This window comes from Vidua chalybeata, chromosome 16 (assembly GCF_026979565.1).
Source record: "Vidua chalybeata isolate OUT-0048 chromosome 16, bVidCha1 merged haplotype, whole genome shotgun sequence".
Taxonomy (NCBI): domain Eukaryota; kingdom Metazoa; phylum Chordata; class Aves; order Passeriformes; family Viduidae; genus Vidua; species Vidua chalybeata.
The window spans coordinates 14,311,981-14,330,337 of NC_071545.1; the positions used below are offsets into that span (position 1 = coordinate 14,311,981).

The 18,357-nt window shown below is 57.0% G+C and overlaps 3 protein-coding genes across 4 annotated transcripts; 2 read left to right on the plus strand and 1 right to left on the minus strand.

Annotated features, from left to right (window-relative positions):
• Positions 1–135: 135 nt before the first annotated feature.
• SMCR8 (SMCR8-C9orf72 complex subunit) lies at positions 136–9,170 on the plus strand. Its single transcript, XM_053957355.1, has 2 exons — positions 136–2,536; positions 4,531–9,170. Exons 1-2 carry the CDS (start codon positions 192–194, stop codon positions 4,982–4,984), a joined length of 2,799 nt encoding a protein of 932 aa, XP_053813330.1. The 5' UTR covers positions 136–191; the 3' UTR covers positions 4,985–9,170.
• On the minus strand, positions 9,132–14,975 carry SHMT1 (serine hydroxymethyltransferase 1). Of its 2 annotated transcripts, none has more exons than XM_053957363.1 (12): positions 14,930–14,975; positions 13,581–13,698; positions 13,147–13,292; positions 12,739–12,854; positions 12,488–12,648; positions 12,244–12,325; positions 11,791–12,003; positions 11,432–11,548; positions 10,969–11,091; positions 10,664–10,780; positions 10,438–10,548; positions 9,132–10,013 (listed from the first exon to the last, which is right to left on the minus strand). In XM_053957363.1, the coding sequence occupies exons 2-12, from the start codon at positions 13,671–13,673 to the stop codon at positions 9,844–9,846; spliced, it is 1,449 nt and encodes a 482-aa protein (XP_053813338.1). In that variant the 5' UTR covers positions 13,674–13,698; positions 14,930–14,975; the 3' UTR covers positions 9,132–9,843. The 2 variants fall into 2 exon arrangements, with proteins under 2 accessions (XP_053813338.1, XP_053813337.1); XM_053957362.1 differs by lacking the exon at positions 14,930–14,975 and adding an exon at positions 14,549–14,606.
• On the plus strand, positions 13,254–18,275 carry LOC128796074 (chemerin-like receptor 1). The gene is made up of 2 exons (XM_053957366.1): positions 13,254–13,511; positions 16,683–18,275. Exon 2 carries the CDS (start codon positions 16,700–16,702, stop codon positions 17,783–17,785), a length of 1,086 nt encoding a protein of 361 aa, XP_053813341.1. The 5' UTR covers positions 13,254–13,511; positions 16,683–16,699; the 3' UTR covers positions 17,786–18,275.
• Positions 18,276–18,357: the final 82 nt, after the last annotated feature.

Here is an 18,357-nt window from a genome sequence, read left to right on the forward strand (position 1 = left end):
TGACTCCAAGATGGCTGCGGGGCCGTGAGGAGGCGGCGGCTCCGGCCATGGCGGCGGCGTGAGGGGGACACGGGGCTGCGGCTGCGGCGGGGCCGGGCCGGGGCTGCGCCGGTGCCTCCCGCGGGGCCCGGCGGTGGCGGGGGGACCGGGGGCGCGTCGCTGCTCCATGTCGGTCCCGTCCTGCGGGAAATATGATCAGCGCCCCTGACGTGGTGGCCTTCACCAGGGAGGAGGAGCTGGAGGATGATCTGTACCGCGAGCCGCCCCTGCCCGAGGAGTACTCGGTGCCGCTGTTCCCCTTCGCCGGCCAGGGCGCCAACCCCTGGGCCAAGGTCGCCGGCTCCAAGTTCACCCGGGACTTCATCCTCATCTCCGAGTTCTCGGAGCAAGTGGGGCCCCAGCCCCTCCTGACCATCCCCGATGACGCCAAAGTGTCGGGCACCTTCGACCTCAATTATTTTTCCCTGCGGATCATGTCTGTGGATTACCAGGCATCCTTCGTGGGGCACCCTCCCGGCTCTGCCTACCCGAAGCTGAACTTTGTGGAGGATTCCAAGGTGGTGCTGGGGGACTCCAAGGAAGGGGCCTTTGCCTACGTGCACCACTTGACCCTGTATGACCTGGAAGCCAGGGGCTTTGTGAGGCCATTCTGCATGGCCTATATTTCTGCTGACGAGCACAAAATCATGCAGCAGTTTCAGGAACTCTCCACCGAGTTCTCCAAAGCCTCCGAATGCCTGAAGACGGGGAACCGGAAAGCTTTTGCCAACGAACTGGAAAAGAAACTAAAAGATCTCGACTACACCAGGACCGTCCTGCACAACGAGACTGAGCAACAGAAGAAAGCCAACGACAAGGGGTATTACACAACCCAGGCCATTGAGAAGGCCAACGAGCTGGCCAGTGTGGAAAAGTCAATCATCGAGCACCAAGACCTGCTGAGGCAAATCCGGTCGTATCCCTACAGGAAGCTGAAGGACTCTGAATTCCACCCCTACGAGCCAGAATGTGCCCTGGACCGGGCTGACACGGGCAGCGATCAGGACCCAACTGCCTCCGACCCCGCTGAGCCCGGAGAAACTCACCTTTACACCCACGTGCCATCCTACACCCCCAAACTCATCAAAGCCAAGTCTGCCAAGTGCTTTGACAAGAAGCTGAAGACACTGGAGGAACTCTGTGATGTTTATTTTTTCACCCAGACCCTTGACCAGTTGCACCATATCGAGAGGACTTTTCGAGGGGATGTTTGTTACCTCCTGACAGAGCAGATCAGCCGGGCTCTCCTAAAGCAACAGAGTGTCACCAACTTCCTCTTTGAGGATGTGTCTTTCCTGGATGAAAAACCTCCTGAAAAACAGTACAGAGGCTGCCAGGGGCTCGGCCAAGACGCCATAGATGAAAAGTGTTCAGAAGAGTCCCTTGCTCCTAAAGTGGTCATCAGCCTGGGCTCCTACAAGTCCAGTGTGGAGTGCGTGCCCATCAAGATGGAGCAGGAAATGGAGGACTCTGAAGAGCCCAAAATGTCTGAGTCTGTGATGTCTGAGCACCAGGAGAACCTGGACTATCTGGATGCAGATATCAAAGGCAGCATCAGTAGCGGGGAGAGCATCGAGGTGCTGGGAACGGAGAAGTCGGGATCTGGGCTGACAAAATCGGAGAGCCAGGCCAGCCTGCCCGTCATTCCCAGCCCCCAGGCGGGCCGGAGCAAGGTGGGCAGCCGGCGCACGGTCAGCGAGGACAGCATCGAGGTGCTCAGCACGTGTCCCTCCGAGTCCCTCATCCCAGAGGACTTCAAAGCGAGCTACCCAAGTGCCATTAACGAGGAGCCCTACGCGGATGATGACGAGGGAGGCCTTCGCTTCACCCCCAGAGCGAACCCGGGCGTCGATGATGGGCAGGACGACATCTCAAAGCAAGAAGGCTTAGTGCAGGTGGATGCCGCCTGTTGCATCGGGAAGGAGAGTCCCAACTTCCTGGAGCCCCTGCCCGAGCTGGGGCAGAAGCCGTGCGAGGAGGATGGGGTGGTGCGGATCCCCCCGCAGCCGTACCGGCCGGCCGAGCAGGGGCTGCGCGGGGGCTTCCCCTCCCACGAGGGCCTCTCGGGGGGGCTCCTGCCCTGCGAGCTCGACTCGCGCTACCTGACGGGCAGCAGGGAGGTGAGTAAGAGCAGCCTGGACGAGTGCTCGGACGCCACGAGCTACATCAGCAGCGCCGCCTCCACGTGCTCCGACAGGACCCCGTCTCCCGCCCACCTGGCCTGCGCGGCCGGGGAGAGGCACAGAAAGAGGGCCGGGCAGAACGCGCTGCGCTTCATCCGCCAGTACCCCTTTGCCCACCCCGCCATCTACTCCCTGCTCAGCGGGAGGACCCTGGTCGTGCTGGGGGAGGACGAGGCCATGGTCAAGAGGCTCGTGACGGCGCTCTCCATCTTCGTGCCCAACTGCGGCGCCTACGCCAAGCCCGTGAAGCACTGGGTCACCTCGGCTCTGCACCTGGTGGATTTCCAGAAGTGGAAGTTGATTGGACTCCAGAGGTAAATGCAAGGATCTGATTGCTTTAGTAGGGTTGAGGTGTGTGGTAAGAACTGCATCTCAGAGGGCAATGGGTGTGCAGGGGTGGTCTCTTAATTACCGACGTAGCTGCCACGAATTTCTGCTGGTGGGATTTATTTTGGAAAAGGAGTAGACTTATCCCTGTGTCCAGCCTCGCTGGGGAGTCAATATTTAAAACAGCACTTGCTGCCTGCCTCAGGTGAGTTACTTGGCCAGGAGGTTTTTGCCTGGCAAAGCAGAGAACAAACACCTGAGTCCTGCTGGGTTCCTGGCTGATCTGATACAAGTGTTCCCGGAGTCCCTTGTGTGCTCTGCTTTGCCACCTCCTGCTGGAACTCTTCTCACATTTCTAGCTGGAATTTTAGGGTAAATGGTGCTGTGCTGAAGGGGAGGGTTTTTTCTTCTGGAGCCTGTTGAAGAGGTGATGAGATCTGTAGGTCAGAATTGGAGTGCAGCACCTCAGTCTGTGCTGGTGAGGAAGAAAGGTCCCTGGAGTTGTGCAGGAGCAGTGTTGGAATTGTAGGAAACCTCTGCTTAGGGTGAGAACTGTCCCAAAAACAAGTGCCCCTTCCCAACACCCAGTCCTGAACTGTGGCTTCACAGCTCATACTAGGAAGGAATGTTTGCTCAGCTCAAGGGCCCTGTCCTTGTTGATGTTATGAAAAGGACTTTTTTGTGTGTTCCAGGATGTATTCTGTGCTTTGGGTGCAGGTATGGCAGGGAATGGCCATTGCTGTCACCAGTGTGGAAAACATGAGTCAGAGTGGCAGACAGTGCTCAGAGCCAGGCTGGAACAGCTCCTGCAGGAGTGTTTGTAAACAGCAGGAAAATTTAAACACAGAAACCTGCTTTCTGAGCTGCAGGGTATTGTATTGCTGGGGGATGTGGATGCCGAAATTATCCAGAACTGTGAGTTTGCTCTCATTTCTGTGCTTGTGAGGCAGGATGACAGCTCTGCCAACAACTGCTCACAAGCTCTCTGTCTGTCAGTGAGGTTTTTAAAAACCCCAAGTGTTTACTCATTGCTCCATGTTTGTGGTTAGATGCCATTTTTATAAACATAAATCTTTATTTAAGAACTGCCTGTAACATGTGTCAGTCATTTCAGCTCTCCTCTGTGGAATGTTAATTAAGTGTTCAGTTTAATGTGGGTGCTCTCCACAAACCATTTGTAGGAGAGCTCTGGGAAGGAATTTATAGGCTGAACTATTTATTCCAGTAAGGATCCTGTGTCTCCTATGGCCAGGTGCTGCCTGGGCACTGGGGCAGCCCCTACACCAGTTGGGGCTCCCGTTTTGAGGCTGGGAACTGTATCTCAGCCCAGCAACTATCACCACAAAGAACGGAGGAGCTGAAGGGTTTGTGTAGGCTTGTAATTTGCATTTCAATAACGTTAGGTTAAGCTTGGTGGGTAATTGTATTCTTGTGAGCATGCTGTGGGTTTGCACCTGAGTGAGTGACAAAGAGCCAGACTCAGCCACGGAATGTTGTGGGTTAAGGATGGTTCTCTCTTTTAGGAAATTCAGAAGGTTCTGCTCCACTCAGGGCTTCGACCACCTCAGAGCAGCTCTCTCCCAATGGGGGGAATGTGGAGATCTTGGAAAGGGGGGACTGCTTTGGGTTTCTGAGTCACATGGGAGGCTTCCAGCTGCTGTAAGGTGTGTCTGTTCACCAGAGATGTCCTGTGAGTCCCTCTGCGTGTCCCTGAGGGAGGAAGCTGACCAGAAGTGTGGTGGTTTATGCTGCAGCATGCACAGTACAGATCAGGGCATGTGCGGATCCAGGGAATCGAGGTTTCTTTAGGATATGGCAGGCTGGAGAGCAAATTTATCCCCCCCTAGGCTTTATTCACCCACAGAGATCTTGCACCAGCTCATCAGCTAGGGGGAAACTCCACAGGACACAGGGCACGGACACACCCTGCTGCTTAAATTCTGCCTCCCCTGCAGCCCTGACCTGTGTGTTGCTGTTGCAGGGCAGTGTCCCCTGCCGGGGTGAACGTGCTGCACGCCCTGGGCCGGTACAGCCGCTACCTGAGCATCCTGGACGCCGACAGCAAGACCCTGCGCTGCCCCCTCTACAAGGGCACCGTGGTGGCCCGGCTGGCCGACCACCGCACGCAGATCAAGCGTGGCAGCACCTACTACATGCACGTCCAAAGCATCCTCACCCAGCTGTGTTCTAAAGCCTTCCTCTTCACCTTCTGCCATCATTTGCACCTTCCCATCAGCGAAAGGGAACCGGAGGAATCCGTTGTGAATCGCAGGATGAACTTCCTAAAGCTTCAACTGGGCCTTGCAAATGAAGATATCAAAATCGTGCAGTACTTGGCCGAGCTGCTGAAGCTGCACTACATTCAGGAACCGGGGCAGGGGGGGAGCCCCCTGCTCAGATTTGACTATGTTCCCAGCTTTTTGTACAAAATCTAGCCTTGCACAGGCCGTGTGCCCACGTGCTCGGAGTCTGACAGAGCTCATCCATGCTTGACATTGCTGCTGTCTGCTGTAGCTCTCACACATCAGGAAGGGGCCCAGGTGTTGGTGTCTCTGCTCTGCAGAAATCCAGGTCTGCAGGAGTGGATTTCTGGGTGTTCCCTGTAGCCAAAAGCGTAGATGTTCCATCACATAAACCATCGGGCACTCTGTAAATGTTAGAAGGGGCACTGTTAAAGTGGATCACGGCAGCATCCCGGGGGGTTATGGCATGAGGGGAGGTGGGCTGTCTCGGGGATCAATACTGACTAGTGTGCAGCCCCCCATATAGCACAGTGTCCTGCACGCTTCTGCCAGAACTCTGAGCACTGTCAGTCTCTTCCAAGGAGCCAGGGCTGTGATCAGAGGTGTCAAGGCCATGTGAAGTTTTGTATCCACTGATGTGACTGTCATGGGAGTGTAGCTCAGAGCCCCCTGGCAGGGTGGCAGCTCAAAGGTCCATGCACAGCCACAGTGGATGGTGTCCCTTCCTGCACTGAGTTTCTGGGCACTTCCCAGGATAGGTTGTCATTGAGGGGGTGGGAGCACAGTGGAGGCACACATGCTTCTCTCCAGAAAGGGTTTCCCAGTGTCTCCCAGCTTGGTTAAAATCAAGAAGGTGGAAGCACTCCCTGAGGCTGGTGAGCCCCGAGGCGCCGGCCGCTGCGAATGTAGAGCACTGTGCCTTGTTCATTTGTCACGTCCGATTTGCTGGGCGGCCTCCGAGCAGGCTGCAGGGAGACTGGGAATCCTCAGGCTGCAGGGAGACTGGGAATCCTCAACTGTGAGGTCGGGGGTGGCTTTTTAAAGACAGAAGTGAACTGAAGGAGGGTGAGAGCCCTCTTTTTAGGTGCTTTTTGTGGTGGGGTAACAATGTGATTGAGCTGGAGCCACGCTGTGAGATAGCAGGCTGTTAGCACAGGCTGCCTGGCTGGTGAGGTACAAGTGCTCAGGAGAGATCGGGGATGAAGGTACTGGATTCTATGTTTTATCCATAATAGTTTATTTTATTTTATTTTGTTGGGGAGTTGGCATTTGTGCTTTGTGGTAAAACAGGGCTGGCATTGCTGCCTGCTGCTCCTGGCTGAGCTGTTGTCGCATCCTGACTACCTCTCCTGGGGTTCCTGGGTGGCTCTGGATGGGGCAGAACTGCTGCTCCCTGAGCCTGGGTACGGAGAACTTTTCCTTTCAAAGCTTCTGTGCCATAAAGGATGTACCACCAACGTGGTGGCACTCACAGATTGTTCCTGTCAGTGCCCAAAGCTTTGTGCCCGGGCGCGGCGCTTCCCTCTGGAGTCTCGTAGGTGATACTGAGCCTGGGCTGCTCTGCCCGGTGCCATGTGGCAGTAGCAGCTCCCAAGGTACTTCTAAGTAAGAAAAGTCTTTCTAGGAAAGCTAATCTTGGTTTTAATTCTTTTTAATGCTGATTATGGGGTGAGAGCAGCTGACATACAAGAGCTGACCTGTTCTTTGGTTTGTTGGTTTTTTTTTTAAACTTCTGTTTATGGTGATAATGTGAGGCAGCTTTGGAGATGAATGTGATCTTTCTTCTGAGTCTGGGAAGTTTCTGTGTACAGCCTGGGGTTCCCCAACATGGCTTAGACCCCACTGAGACTTGCTGTGAGACCTGCACTCCTCCAAACCCATGTCTGGAGGCAGGGAGGCTCACTGGGGATGCTGTCATTTTGCACCAGCATCAGTGCCTCAGGACTGTGCCACCTCCTCCTCTCCCCTGGAAAGGGCTCTCTGGGGTATAAAGCAGCAGGGCAGAAAAGTTGTTTTTAAGGTTATTGCTGTTTGTGGTGGCTCAGCCAAGTTGGCCTGTGGTACACTCCAGAGAGACTTCCTGGGTCAGGGATTGCTTGTGATGGTGTTTTGAGGTCGTGGTTGGAAGCAGTGTGGTGTGGCCTTTGCTGAAGGTGAGCTTCTCACCTTTATAGCATGTTCAGAGCCTTTTCCTGTCCTGCCTGTGCCCTCCTGTCTCATGTGAGCTGAGTCTGCTGGTGAAAGGCCTCCGTGTCCATCCAGTTGGCTGCTTCCTGAAATGACTCAAGGTGCCCCCTGATTGATTCATGCACACCCAAACTTCACAGTAAAGCTGAGCTGAGATTCTGTGGGGAAAGAGGCATCTGGGTAGATGAGTAATGCAGGTGACACCAGGCAGATGAAAGCTCCCAGCAACCTGCTCTGGAGCAGTGCTCAAAGCAGGAGCTTGTTTCCTGCTGAGAAACCACCTAGTGCTGTTTGGGTTTAAGGAGGGAGGGAGGGACAGACTTTTTTCCTGCTGACTCACTCCCGTCTTCCTCCAGCAGGGAGTGGGAGAGATGATTCGTGGTGGCTCATCTTAGAGTCACAGTGGTCTCGACCTGTGGTGTTCAGCTGTGCTCATAAATTGATAAATAACTCCCTTCTTGCTCCCTCTGTCCAACCTGTAGTATCTGATACTCAAGGCCGTGTTGAGCAATACTTGCACTACCACCTGTCTGACCTGCTTCACCTCTCTGCCACAAAGCAGCCCTGACTGGGGAGGATGCCCCGGGGGCTTGGCTGGAACATCACCCCATTCCCAACGGGAGCTCTGGGATTATCTGCAACTGGGAGCTGTGGAGAAACACGCCCTGGAGTGCTTGTCCTCCTCTCAGCAGTGTAACCTCTGAACTTGGACTGGAAAAGGGGGAGTTGACACCGGGCTGTGGCACCTCCGTGCATTTGGAGCCCTCTGCTTGTGGTGGCAGAAACTGGGGGAATTCCAAGGGCAGCTGGTGTTTGGGAGCTGAGTTCCTCTTTCCTCTGTAGTTTCTCTGTCTCTGTTTTTCTGCTGCTGTACAGTACAGATCCCTGTATTGGCACTTTAGGACTTCCCTCCATCTCTGGTGTGGTACCTGACCAGTTCCTGATATTCACAGACTAACAACAAGCCACAACCTTTGCACTGATAGCTCCCGCCATGCGTTCATGTCATTGAGCCATCCTTCCACGAGGAGCAGGGCGGGTTCCTGGCAGCGCCAGTGCCATCCTCACCAGCCTTTCAGCTGCCAGGGCCAGCGGTGCCCTGCATGGCCGTCCCCTGCTTCCGTGAGTGCTGCCAGCCCAGCATGTCCCCGCTCCCGCACGGCCGCGCTGGCTCCCCCCTCGCTGCCAGGGAGAGGAGGTGTTGGAGCTGACTGAGAATTCATCAGAGCAGAAGCCTCCCCCGGCCAGGAGGGAGGGCTCCCGTTTCCCCCTCCTGCTCTTCCCAGCTGCCAGCCCCTGCTCTGCTCTCCACTAACCCACCGCTTCCAGCTCCCACCCCAGGAGGCTCAGCCATAGCTGTAGGTGATCTTAACCCTACAAAGGTTTCATTTCTCAGAGAAACAGTGCTCAGATTTCCTTTCATCTGATAGCAATCACTTCTGAGCAGCTCCACAGCTGCCTTGCCTCGGCAGGGAGGAGCTGCCTATACTCTAGCAATATTCACCATGGTGGGAGGGTGGGAGAGGCACTCCAGGGGTGGGAGCTGATGGCTCTGTGCCCCCAGACCAGTTCTTTGGGTTTTATTGAGTGTGAGGGTCCTGAGCCCCCTGGTCTGGTGGTGGGGGCCAGCCCACGCTGCAGATTCCAGGAGCTGGGCAGGACCTGGGGCTTGTAGCAGCACAGTGAGAAGGCTCCTGTAACAGGGTGTGAGGGAATTCAGGGAGCTGCCCAGGCTGCAGGAGAACACCTGCCCCAGAGCACAATGTCAGAGCACCAAACTGCACCCCGATATTGGAGGGGTCACAAACCCCCACCCACTGCTCCCTGAGACGGATTTAACTGGAAGGCAGAAGCAGGGTACCCGGTCCTGCCGGCGGCACGGCTGCTGGCACGGGGATGGGGCTGGGCTCAGAGCTGCCTCTGAAGGCTGCCAGGAGGCTGTGATGAATTCTCATCTTATTTTAAAAGCACTGTATCCTATTCCTGCATGTTGAGTTCCGTGTGTGTGCCTGTGCGTGCCGAATGCTTGCGTCAGTAGTTAGGGCGAGTGTGACCGGGAGAAATCCAAGAAGCATGTCTTAGTGTCGTGCTGTAAGTGTTACTGCACAAGAGTTTAACAGATGTTAACACCAAATGACTAGTCTGAGAAATGTACTTTTAAAAAAAAATATTTATTTGGGTTCAGATATTTTTGAAATACAAAAAAAAAAAAAGAAAAAAAAATTGGTCGTATTTTTTAAAGCTTATAATTCTTGTCATACATTGTGGTTAAATTCTTAATTTTACCGTGCTTATTAAAAAATGGTTCAACCTAAGCTTTGCGCCAAGGGGTCTGAGAAAATACTGGAGGATCTGGTTAGGATGGGATGGCGATCCCAGGAGGGATGTTCAGGACAAGGCTTGGCCTTGTCGTAGCCTGTGGAGGTGGCAAGGCACAAAGGATGAAGGGGAATCCCCGAGGCTGAAACCAGGGGGACTTTTAGTGGCTGTGAGGTTTCTTGTGCAGCTGGAGCCCCTGTCCCTCACACTGCCATGGGCAGGGTGTCCAGGGAATGTGGACAGACCAGCCTAAAGCTCATCTGCTGCTCCACAGCCAGCAGGAGCTGGATGGCACCTGGCCATGAGGTGAGGGTGTCCTGGTGCTCGGTCCCAGTGGTGGCACAGTGGTGAAGGGCTGGTGTCCCCACAGGGGTTGTATTCATGGGGTCCTTTTGCCCCACGTGGGAGGGGAAAGAGGAGTAAGAGCCAAAGGAGGAGCTGTTGCTGCAGCTCCACAGGGAAGTTCTGGGAGAAGGCACTGGGGTGTTGGTCTCAGGCTGGGGATTGTGGGTGTGCCACCATCCTGGGTACTCCTGTGGCTCCCCTTACAGGACAGGCAGCCCCGGGAGTGGGAACGTGCCTGCGAAGGCTTCTACCTCTTCCTTCAGTGCCTTCAGCTCCCCACGGTATTTTGGGTCCTCCAATTTGTCCTTGAATTCCTTCAGCGTGGCCTTGGGGCTCATGTCCTTCTGCACACGCAGAGCCAGCTCGATCCCTGCCAGGATGGGAGATGTCTTGGTCAGCCCTCGCAGCTGCTGCCATCCACGGCTCTCCCAGCCCTGCTGCTCCCTGGGACACAGCCCTGCTCCCTCCCCTCTTCCCATCTGAGGGACTTGCTGCCCAGGGAAACAACTTGGAACTCCTGAGGACAACTGGGAGAAAACTGCGAGAGGGACAGGCTTTCAGCCCACTGCCTGTGCAGTGGGGAGAGTTTGGCTGGTCCCAGCTGTGGCCAGATGCCCTGCCCCACATCCAGATGTGGAGGTAGGATGATTATTCCTCACTGGTGGGGGTGCTCCCTTGCCAGCTGTGGCGATGGCTCCAGCGTGGCTCTCAGCTGGTGCCTCCTCACCCGAGGGAGCTGCCCTGCTCCAGGCTGGTGCTGGAGCTGAGGCCTGGCCCACACGCCCCTGGCTCACCTTTGTGGATGTACTGGGCCACCTTGCGGAAATCGTCCTGCCGGAAGCCGCGCGAGGTGAGAGCCGGCGTGCCGAAGCGGAGGCCGCTGGGCCGCAGGGCACTGACATCACCTGCGGCACAGCGAGGCACGCGTGACCAAACCTGGCACCCAAACCACCGCCTGTGGCATTCCAGCCTGGCTCCTGGAGCGGACCAGGAGCTGGCAGAGCTTGTGGGATCTCTCACCAGGGCACGTGTTCTTGTTGCAGGCGATGGAGCAGAGCTCCAGCACCCGCTCGGCCCGGCCGCCGTCCGTGCCTTTGCTGCGCAGGTCCACGAGGATCAGGTGATTGTCAGAGCCCCCTGCAAAGAGAGGGGTTTGGTGGGCTTGGGGAAATGCTGCTCCTGCAGGAAACTTCACCAAAAGAAGACTTGAGATTTAACAAGGGGTGAGGAATTGGCCAACGGAGCCCTGCCCACGGTGTCCTTGAAGAGGTGCCCTGGTCAGACCCCAGGGTCAGCCCCATCCCACTGCCGAGACGTGTCCTCACCTGTGACGATGTCGTAGCCCATCTCTGTCAGTGCTGATGAGAGTGCCTTGCAGTTGGCCACCACCTGCTGCTGGTAAGCCTTGAACTCGGGTGTCATGGCCTGATGCAGCGCCACAGCGATCCCTGTGGATAGAGGCAGGGTCAGATTTGGGGGGCTCCCACCAGCAATGGCACTGCCAGCAGAAGCCATACTGGAGCCGAACAAACTAATGGACTGAGATCCTTCCTTTCCCCTCACCAGGCTGGTAGCATTGCCATGAGCCAAAACACAGCATAGGACACTTGGTCACTCCTTGGGCAGTGCTGGATCAACCAGCTGCCTTTTGCCACAGAGTCCCCAGGCTGTGAGCCCTGTAGGGCAGCTGGAGCCTCCCGTGCTGCTGCTGGGGGTCAGAGCCCTGCCAGGACACCTTTGCCAGCTCCCTGTGCCATGCTGGAGCTGGCAGCCAGCCTGGCTGCATACCTGCAATGGCGTGGTTGTGTGGGCCTCCCTGCAGCCCTGGGAACACCGCCTGGTTGATGAGGCTCTCCAGGTTGTAGAGGGTCTCCTTGCCTGTCTTGGGGTCCACGCTGCGTGTGCCTGTGAGACAGGGAGCACATGGTGGCAAGGCAGCACAGCCATCCTTCCACGAGCTGCTTTCACCCCCTGCCTGCTCACAGCAGCCACAGTGGTTGTTCCTCTTCAAATCTGAGCCAGGGTTAGCCCAGGGAAGCTCCTCAGACACTCCCAGGATCTTTCTGCCCTCCCTCCTTCCCAGTTAGAGCAGGGAGCAGCGTTAACTTGCAGCGTTTCTCCCGGCAGCCCAGGCAGGTGTCGGGCACCTTTGCGGTAGAAGATCATGCCGGCCCTGCAGCCCCGCAGGGTCTTGTGGGTGGTGGTGGAGACGATGTCGCAGTGCTCGAAGGGCGAGGGCACCACGCCGGCGGCCACCAGCCCGCTGATGTGGGCCATGTCGGCCATCAGGTAGGCCCCGTTGTCGTCGGCGATCTTCCGCATGCGGGCGTAGTCCAGGTTCCGCGAGTAGCAGCTGACACCTGCGGGGACAGGCGGTGAGGAGGGGACAGGAGCAGATGTGCAGGACCCTGGGACAGCCCCGGGACCAGGCCCGCAGTGTGGACAGCCCAGCTTGGGGACAGTACACGAGCTCCTTCCAGCGTGGTTGTGTTGGAGGTTTCCTCCTGGCACTGCAGCATCCATGAGCTTACAGGGGTGCTGCTGGCTTCAGGGAGGCACCCCCACCCCGGCTGTGCCACAGGTACAGGTGTGATCCTTACCTGCTATGATCAGCTTGGGGTGGAAGAGCCGGGCGTTCTCCTCCAGCTTGTCATAGTCAATGTAACCAGTCTTGGGGTTGACCTGGGAGAGGAAGAGGAGGGTTCAGCCACCTTGCTGTGGTGAAGATCAGCTGCAGTGCTGTCCTGCAGGAGAGGGTGCTGGCAGCCTGATGCTGGTACTTTTAACCTTAAGAGGCACCAACACTTATGATGCACCCTGGCTCTGGCTGGAGCAGCTCCCTACCTTGTAGGGCATGGACTCGAAGAAGACAGAGGTGGCAGAGATCTTCTTCTTGTCCGTCATGAAGCCGTGGGTGAGGTGGCCACCATCGGGCAGGTCCAGCCCCATGATCCTGCCATGGGGCTCCACCAGGGCCGTGTACACCGCAAAGTTTGCGGGTGACCCTGCAGCGAGAGCGCACCGGGCTGGTTATGAATGCTGGGGCACACAGGGGCCTGGGGAAACTGTCCTGGCTCTCCTGAGCACCCCAATACCTGAGTAGGGCTGGACATTGACTCCCCACTTCTGGGGGTCGAGCTGGTAAGCCTGCAGGGCTCGCTTCTGGCACAGCCTTTCCAGCTCGTCCACAAACTCTGTCCCGCCGTAGTACCTGCAGTAAAGGACAGGGCAGGGGTAAAACCAAACTCGTTACTCAGAACACAGGGCTTGGGCCAAGCTGGGGAGAAACTGGGGTGATGCCCCTTTTGTGCAGTCACAGCAGACGTGATCCTGCTGAGACTGTCCCGTGTGTGGCCAAGGAAGAGGTCGAGAAGGTCAGAGCCTGTCCTGGAAGAGGCTGGCTGCCAGCATAAGGACACTGCTTCCTTCCCTGAGGTGAGGCCTGGCAGGATGGGGGGTTTCTCTCCCTCCCTGCAAGGCTAGCCCCAGCCCTAGCCCCATACCTCTGTCCTGGGTAACCCTCAGAGTATTTGTTGTTCATGCAGGATCCCAGGGCCTCCAGGACTGCTCGGCTTGCAAAGTTCTCCGATGCAATCAACTCCAGCCCCATCCTCTGCCGCTGCTTCTCCTTCTTGATGATGCTGTGCACCTTTGGGAGAGGACAGAAATGGCTTCAGCCATGCTGGCTCTGCACAGAGATGTGGATGCTCCACCACAGGGACAGGGCTTGGAGAGGAGCCTGGAAAGGTGCTGGAGACGTGATCCCTTCTTGGTGCAGCTGATCCCGACCAGTCACAGAGAGGGCACAGAGGATGGATGGGTTCCAGCAGCTCAGCCTTGGACCCTGCCACGTCCTTGGCTTGACAAGGTCAGCATCCCCACGGCTGGCTGGGGGATGAATGAAGCAGCTGGGCAGGAGCCAGGAAGGGGCTCTCACCTCTGGGTCGTTGCTGTCCAGCGGCTCCATCACCATCTTGTTATGGGAGGCCCAGAGCTCGGCGCTGGGGAGGCCCTGTGTGGAGCTCGCCATGGTGCTGCTGCTGGCTCTGAGTCACCTGCCAGGGGAGCAGGGAGTCTGTGGGATGGCAGCAGGGCTGGGTGCCTCCACATGTCCCTGTGTGCTGCCTGCTGCCATCCCATGTATTGCCTGAGAACAGCCATGGGCTGTTGGGTGAGGAAAACACGCACAACCCTCAGGCTTCCCCTGCTGATTTAAGATCAGTTTATTAATTACTGTGCTTTGATAATGTCTGATACTCTCCCATCACCACTCCTCCCTGAGCTCCCCCTGCCCAGCTCAGCAGTGCCTGATGTTTCATTTCAAGGGCAGTGAAGTGCTCATACCCACAGATCTTAATTTTAACACACGCTGTGATGCCCAACACACTTAAACCTCTTGGCTGCTTTCCCTTGGGCAAAACCCCAGCAGGTCAGAGTCCTGCCCAAACCCTGACTGAAGCATCTTGTGGAGCTGAGAGGCAGCAGCTCTGCCTCTGCTTGGTTCCATGGCATGGGTGATGCCCAGGCCTGGCAGGAGCCCTCTGGCCCAGTTGATGCCAGTGCTGCTCTTGGGGAAGGAGTAACAGCCCAGCTGCTGCCTTGGCAGGAAACAATGCATCTTTTTACTCATTAACCCCGCAAGGATGGGTGAAGGTCCATGAGCAGGTTATTAAGCAATCCCACACGGTTTCCTTGTGCCAAGCTGCCAAAGTCCATTCACACTGCCCTTGCTGGGCAGGGATGCTCAGCTGTGCTCTGGCCCAAGCCCAGGCCTCACTGGCAGGGTGGGAATCCTCACAGACAAAGGGGCTGGGCAGGGCAAAAGGCTGCGAGGGGAAGTGCTCTGGCTCTGAGCAGGATGCAGGTCCTGCATGTCCCCCCAGCACAGGCTGCTGCAGCACTCACACTCACTGCTTCTGGCTCAGCGGGGACAGAGCTGCCATTCCCAGTCAGGATGAGACTCCCCACCATGGTGGACACCTGGCACCTCACCTGGAGAGCTCTACCTCCACCTCGTTCTGCAGCCCCTGCATCCCGACTCCACCACCTCCCACATCCCGAGTGCCTGGTGACCGGCCCCCCTCTGCCCTGCCACGGGTGGCGGGGACCGGCGCTGCCTGGCCGCTGTGACCCGCAGCGGGATGCCGTGCCCCAGCCCTGCTCTCCCCACGCCGCACGCCCCGATCGTGCCCCGTGCCCTGTGCCCCGGCCCCGGCCCCGGTCCCGGTCCCGGTCCCGGTCCCGGTCCCGGTCCCGGTCCCGGTCCCGGTCCCGCTCGCTCCTTACCCGATCCTGATTCCGCTACCGCGCGGGAGCCCGCGCGCTACCATAGCCCGGCCGGGCCCCGCCCCCTCCGCGCCTCGACCAATCAGCGCCGCGCTCCGCCCCGGGTCCGGCGGCGGGGAACACGCTCGGGAAGCGTCTGGGCCAATCAGCGCCGAGCTCTGCCCCCTCCCCGCCTCCCATTGGCCCGCGCCGGGGCGGGGCTGGCGGCGGGGCCCGCACGTGGCGCCCGGAGCGCGGGTGACCTTGGCCGGGCCGGGGGGCCCGACGCTGTCACCCCGCCGCTGCCGTCACCCCTCTGTCGTCACCTATCCTCTGCCGTCACCCCTCTGTCGTCACCTATCCTCTGTAGTCACCCCTCTGTCGTCACCTATCCTCTGCCGTCACTCCTCTGCCGTCACCCATCCTCTGTAGTCACCCCTCTGTCGTCACCTATCCTCTGCCGTCACCCCTTGCCATCACCCCTCCTCTGCCGTCACCCCTTGCCGTCACCCTTCCTCTGCCGCCACCCCTCCTCTGTCGCCACCCCTGTGCCGTCACCCCTCCTCTGCCGTCACCCCTCCTCTGCCGTCACCCACAGCTCCAGCCGTCTCTGCCGTGCACCCCCAGGTGCTTCTCCCCCAGCCCTGCGGTGTTCCCAGTGTCCCGCCCCATGAGCCCAAGGATGGGGCACCCCAACACCCTGCAGCGGGCAGAGAGCATTTCCAGGCACCTCCAAAACCCCCCAGCCAAGGCTCTGAAGATTGTGTCCCCAGGACAGCGGGTGTGCCAGGCCCTGGCACAGGCTGGGCACGTTGCTGGTGTTGTGGGGAGCAGAGCTGGCCCTGTCCCCGCTTGTGGCAGGGCACCCCAGTGCCTGGAGGGATTTCAGGATGCTCAGGAGGGAGAGCAGCCAAGGGGATGAATGGCACAGGCAGGAGAGGGGCCGTGTTTCCTTCATTCATCAAATCCCAGTTAGTGGGTGGGCTTGGCCCACGGGCCTCAGGGAAGCTGCACCCTCTGGGGCTTCAGGGGTTAAATCAACACACCACAAATTGAGGAAGAAGATTAGGGAATAAGTGATCCTACTAAATTCCTCGTGATCCCAAGCCACAGGAAAATGGGGTGAGGCAGCGTGAGTCACCCTGGAGAAGAGCAGCACAAGGGGAGTCACTCAGGAGGGTGAGACCACCCGCTGTGGGCAGAGCAGCCAAGGAACAGCACGGGGAGCCCCGCCAGGATCTGCCAAGGCAAGTGCCAGGATGAACAGGAGAGACATGAGGAGAAGGGTGGGCTCACCAGAGGGTAGTGGGTGTGTAAAGGGCCTATGGTTACACTTGGTGTTGTTCAGGTGTTGTTCAGGTGTTGTTCTGCACTTCCCTGGAAGGGGCTTGGTGAAGGAATAGTCTGTTAACATCATTGTTACCAGTGTAGGTAGTTTTTGCCATCATAATTTGTAACTGGTCATGCAAAGAGGATTAGTCACAGTGGGGGGATCTAGGTTTCCACAGTTTTGCTGCTGGCCCATGCTGGATTGCTGCTGTGGGCTGGTGATGAACGTGTTCTGACACGCAGACACCAACACCAAAATAGGGGTAGGTTTCTCTGGTCGAGGTGGTTTCTGTGAGGTGCAGCTGCACATGCTATAGAGAAGGACTTTATAGTAATTATAAATTCATTTATCTAATCTGGCTTTTCATACACATTTTGTGTACAGTTGCTTGCAAAGATTTTCACCTCTCTTGAGCTGCAGATAACAGCTGTGCTGTGATTTCAGGTCTTGGCTTGCGAGCGATGGATAGCACCTCTTCTTCCCCTTCCCCCTTCTCTGCCAGCTGCCCCACGGAGCAGCCTGAGAATGCCACTGACCATGGCTACTACTCTGGGCTGCAGAAGACCATGCACATCCTCTCCATGGTGGTGTACAGCATCGCCTGTTTGCTGGGGGTGACAGGGAACGGCCTCGTCATTTGGATTGCAGGCTTCAAGATGAAGAAGACGGTGAATTCCATCTGGTTCCTCAACCTGGCCATAGCTGACTTCATCTTTACCTTTTTCCTGCCCCTCAGCATCGCCTACACCGCCCTGGGCTTCCACTGGCCGTTTGGGAAGCTCCTGTGCAAGCTGAACAGCACCATCGCCTTCCTCAACATGTTTGCCAGCGTCTTCCTCCTGACGGTCATCAGCATCGACCGCTGCGTTTCTGTGGCCTTTCCCGTCTGGTCTCACAACCGCAGGAGCCCGGAGCTGGCGGCCAGGATCGCGCTGGGGACCTGGGTCCTGGCTGTCCTGCTCAGCTCCCCGTACCTCGTCTTTCGGGACACTGTGGTCAGCTCCAGGAACGTCACCAGCTGTTACAACAATTTCGCGCTGTCCGATGACCACACGTCGGAGGCAACGCGCAGGCTGTGGAGGATGCGGCACAAAGCGATGATCATCACGCGATTCCTTTGTGGGTTCCTCATCCCCTTCATGGTGATTCTCATCTGCTACAGCGTCGTGGCTGTCAAGCTGAAAAGGAGGCAGTTGGCCAACTCTGCAAAGCCCTACAGAATCATCATTGCTGTCACAGTCTCGTTTTTCCTCTGTTATTTCCCCTATCACGTCTTCTCCTTGCTGGAAATATCCAAAAACTCTTCCAGCCATGAGATGAAACTGGCCCTTTACATAGGGATCCCCTTGGTTTCCAGCCTTGCTTTCTTCAACAGCTGCATCAACCCCATCCTGTATGTGTTTGTGGGGCCGGATTTCAAGGAGAAGTTTCGCCAGTCCATCCTGTCGACCTTCGAAGGGGCCTTCAGCGAGGAGTCGGTCCTGGGCAGCCTGACCAGCCGGCGCAAGTCCAGGTCTGCTTCGGAAGTGGAGGTCCCGAGGGTCTGAGCAGGTGCTGGTGTGGAAGGGGCCGTTCTTTTCTCTGCATTTTCCCTCATTTCAGAGCTCATGGGACTGGGGACTGCAAAGGGCTGCACATGCTAGCGAGGTGTGAGTCATGTTTTGGAGGTATCTCAAATATGCTATGATTTAACCCACAAAGGGGATGGAAGAACTCTCTGGAGCTGCAGCAAGGTGGGTCAGAGTAGCAGCATTTTACTCCTTGTGCCTTTTGACTCTTGTGTGTGGAGCCTTTATTTAAAGAGGGTTAAGTACAATGGCTGTATGTATTTTTGTAGGGAACAGTGAGTAAGACACTCTTTTCTCTCCTCAGACAGGACAAATCAGTGGTTGTGCTGCTGTTACTCAGATTTGATGTATTTCTGAGCAATGCTAGTCTCTGTGTTTGACATGTTCCCAGCCCTTAAATAGGGCAGATCTGATACTTTGTGCTGTTGGTGAATGAATATTAACCCCCAATAAACTTGTGTAAAACATACCCAGCCTGTTGTGTTGCCTGTGAGATAAAACACTTGATCCAACCTGACCGAGCAGGTTCATCTTTGGTAACAGAACAAGCA

Coding starts and splice junctions, on each gene's coding strand:
- LOC128796074 (XM_053957366.1), top strand. CDS start 16,700: ATGGATAGCACCTCTTCTTCCCCTTCCCCCTTCTCTGCCAGCTGCCCC.
- SMCR8 (XM_053957355.1), top strand. CDS start 192: ATGATCAGCGCCCCTGACGTGGTGGCCTTCACCAGGGAGGAGGAGCTG. Junction 2,537..4,530: donor AAGTTGATTGGACTCCAGAG/GTAAATGCAAGG, acceptor TTGCTGTTGCAG/GGCAGTGTCCCCTGCCGGGG.
- SHMT1 (XM_053957363.1), bottom strand. CDS start 13,673: ATGGCGAGCTCCACACAGGGCCTCCCCAGCGCCGAGCTCTGGGCCTCC. Junction 12,004..12,243: donor CCCCAAGCTGATCATAGCAG/GTAAGGATCACA, acceptor CTGTCCCCGCAG/GTGTCAGCTGCTACTCGCGG. Junction 11,092..11,431: donor ACACAACCACGCCATTGCAG/GTATGCAGCCAG, acceptor CTCTATCCACAG/GGATCGCTGTGGCGCTGCAT.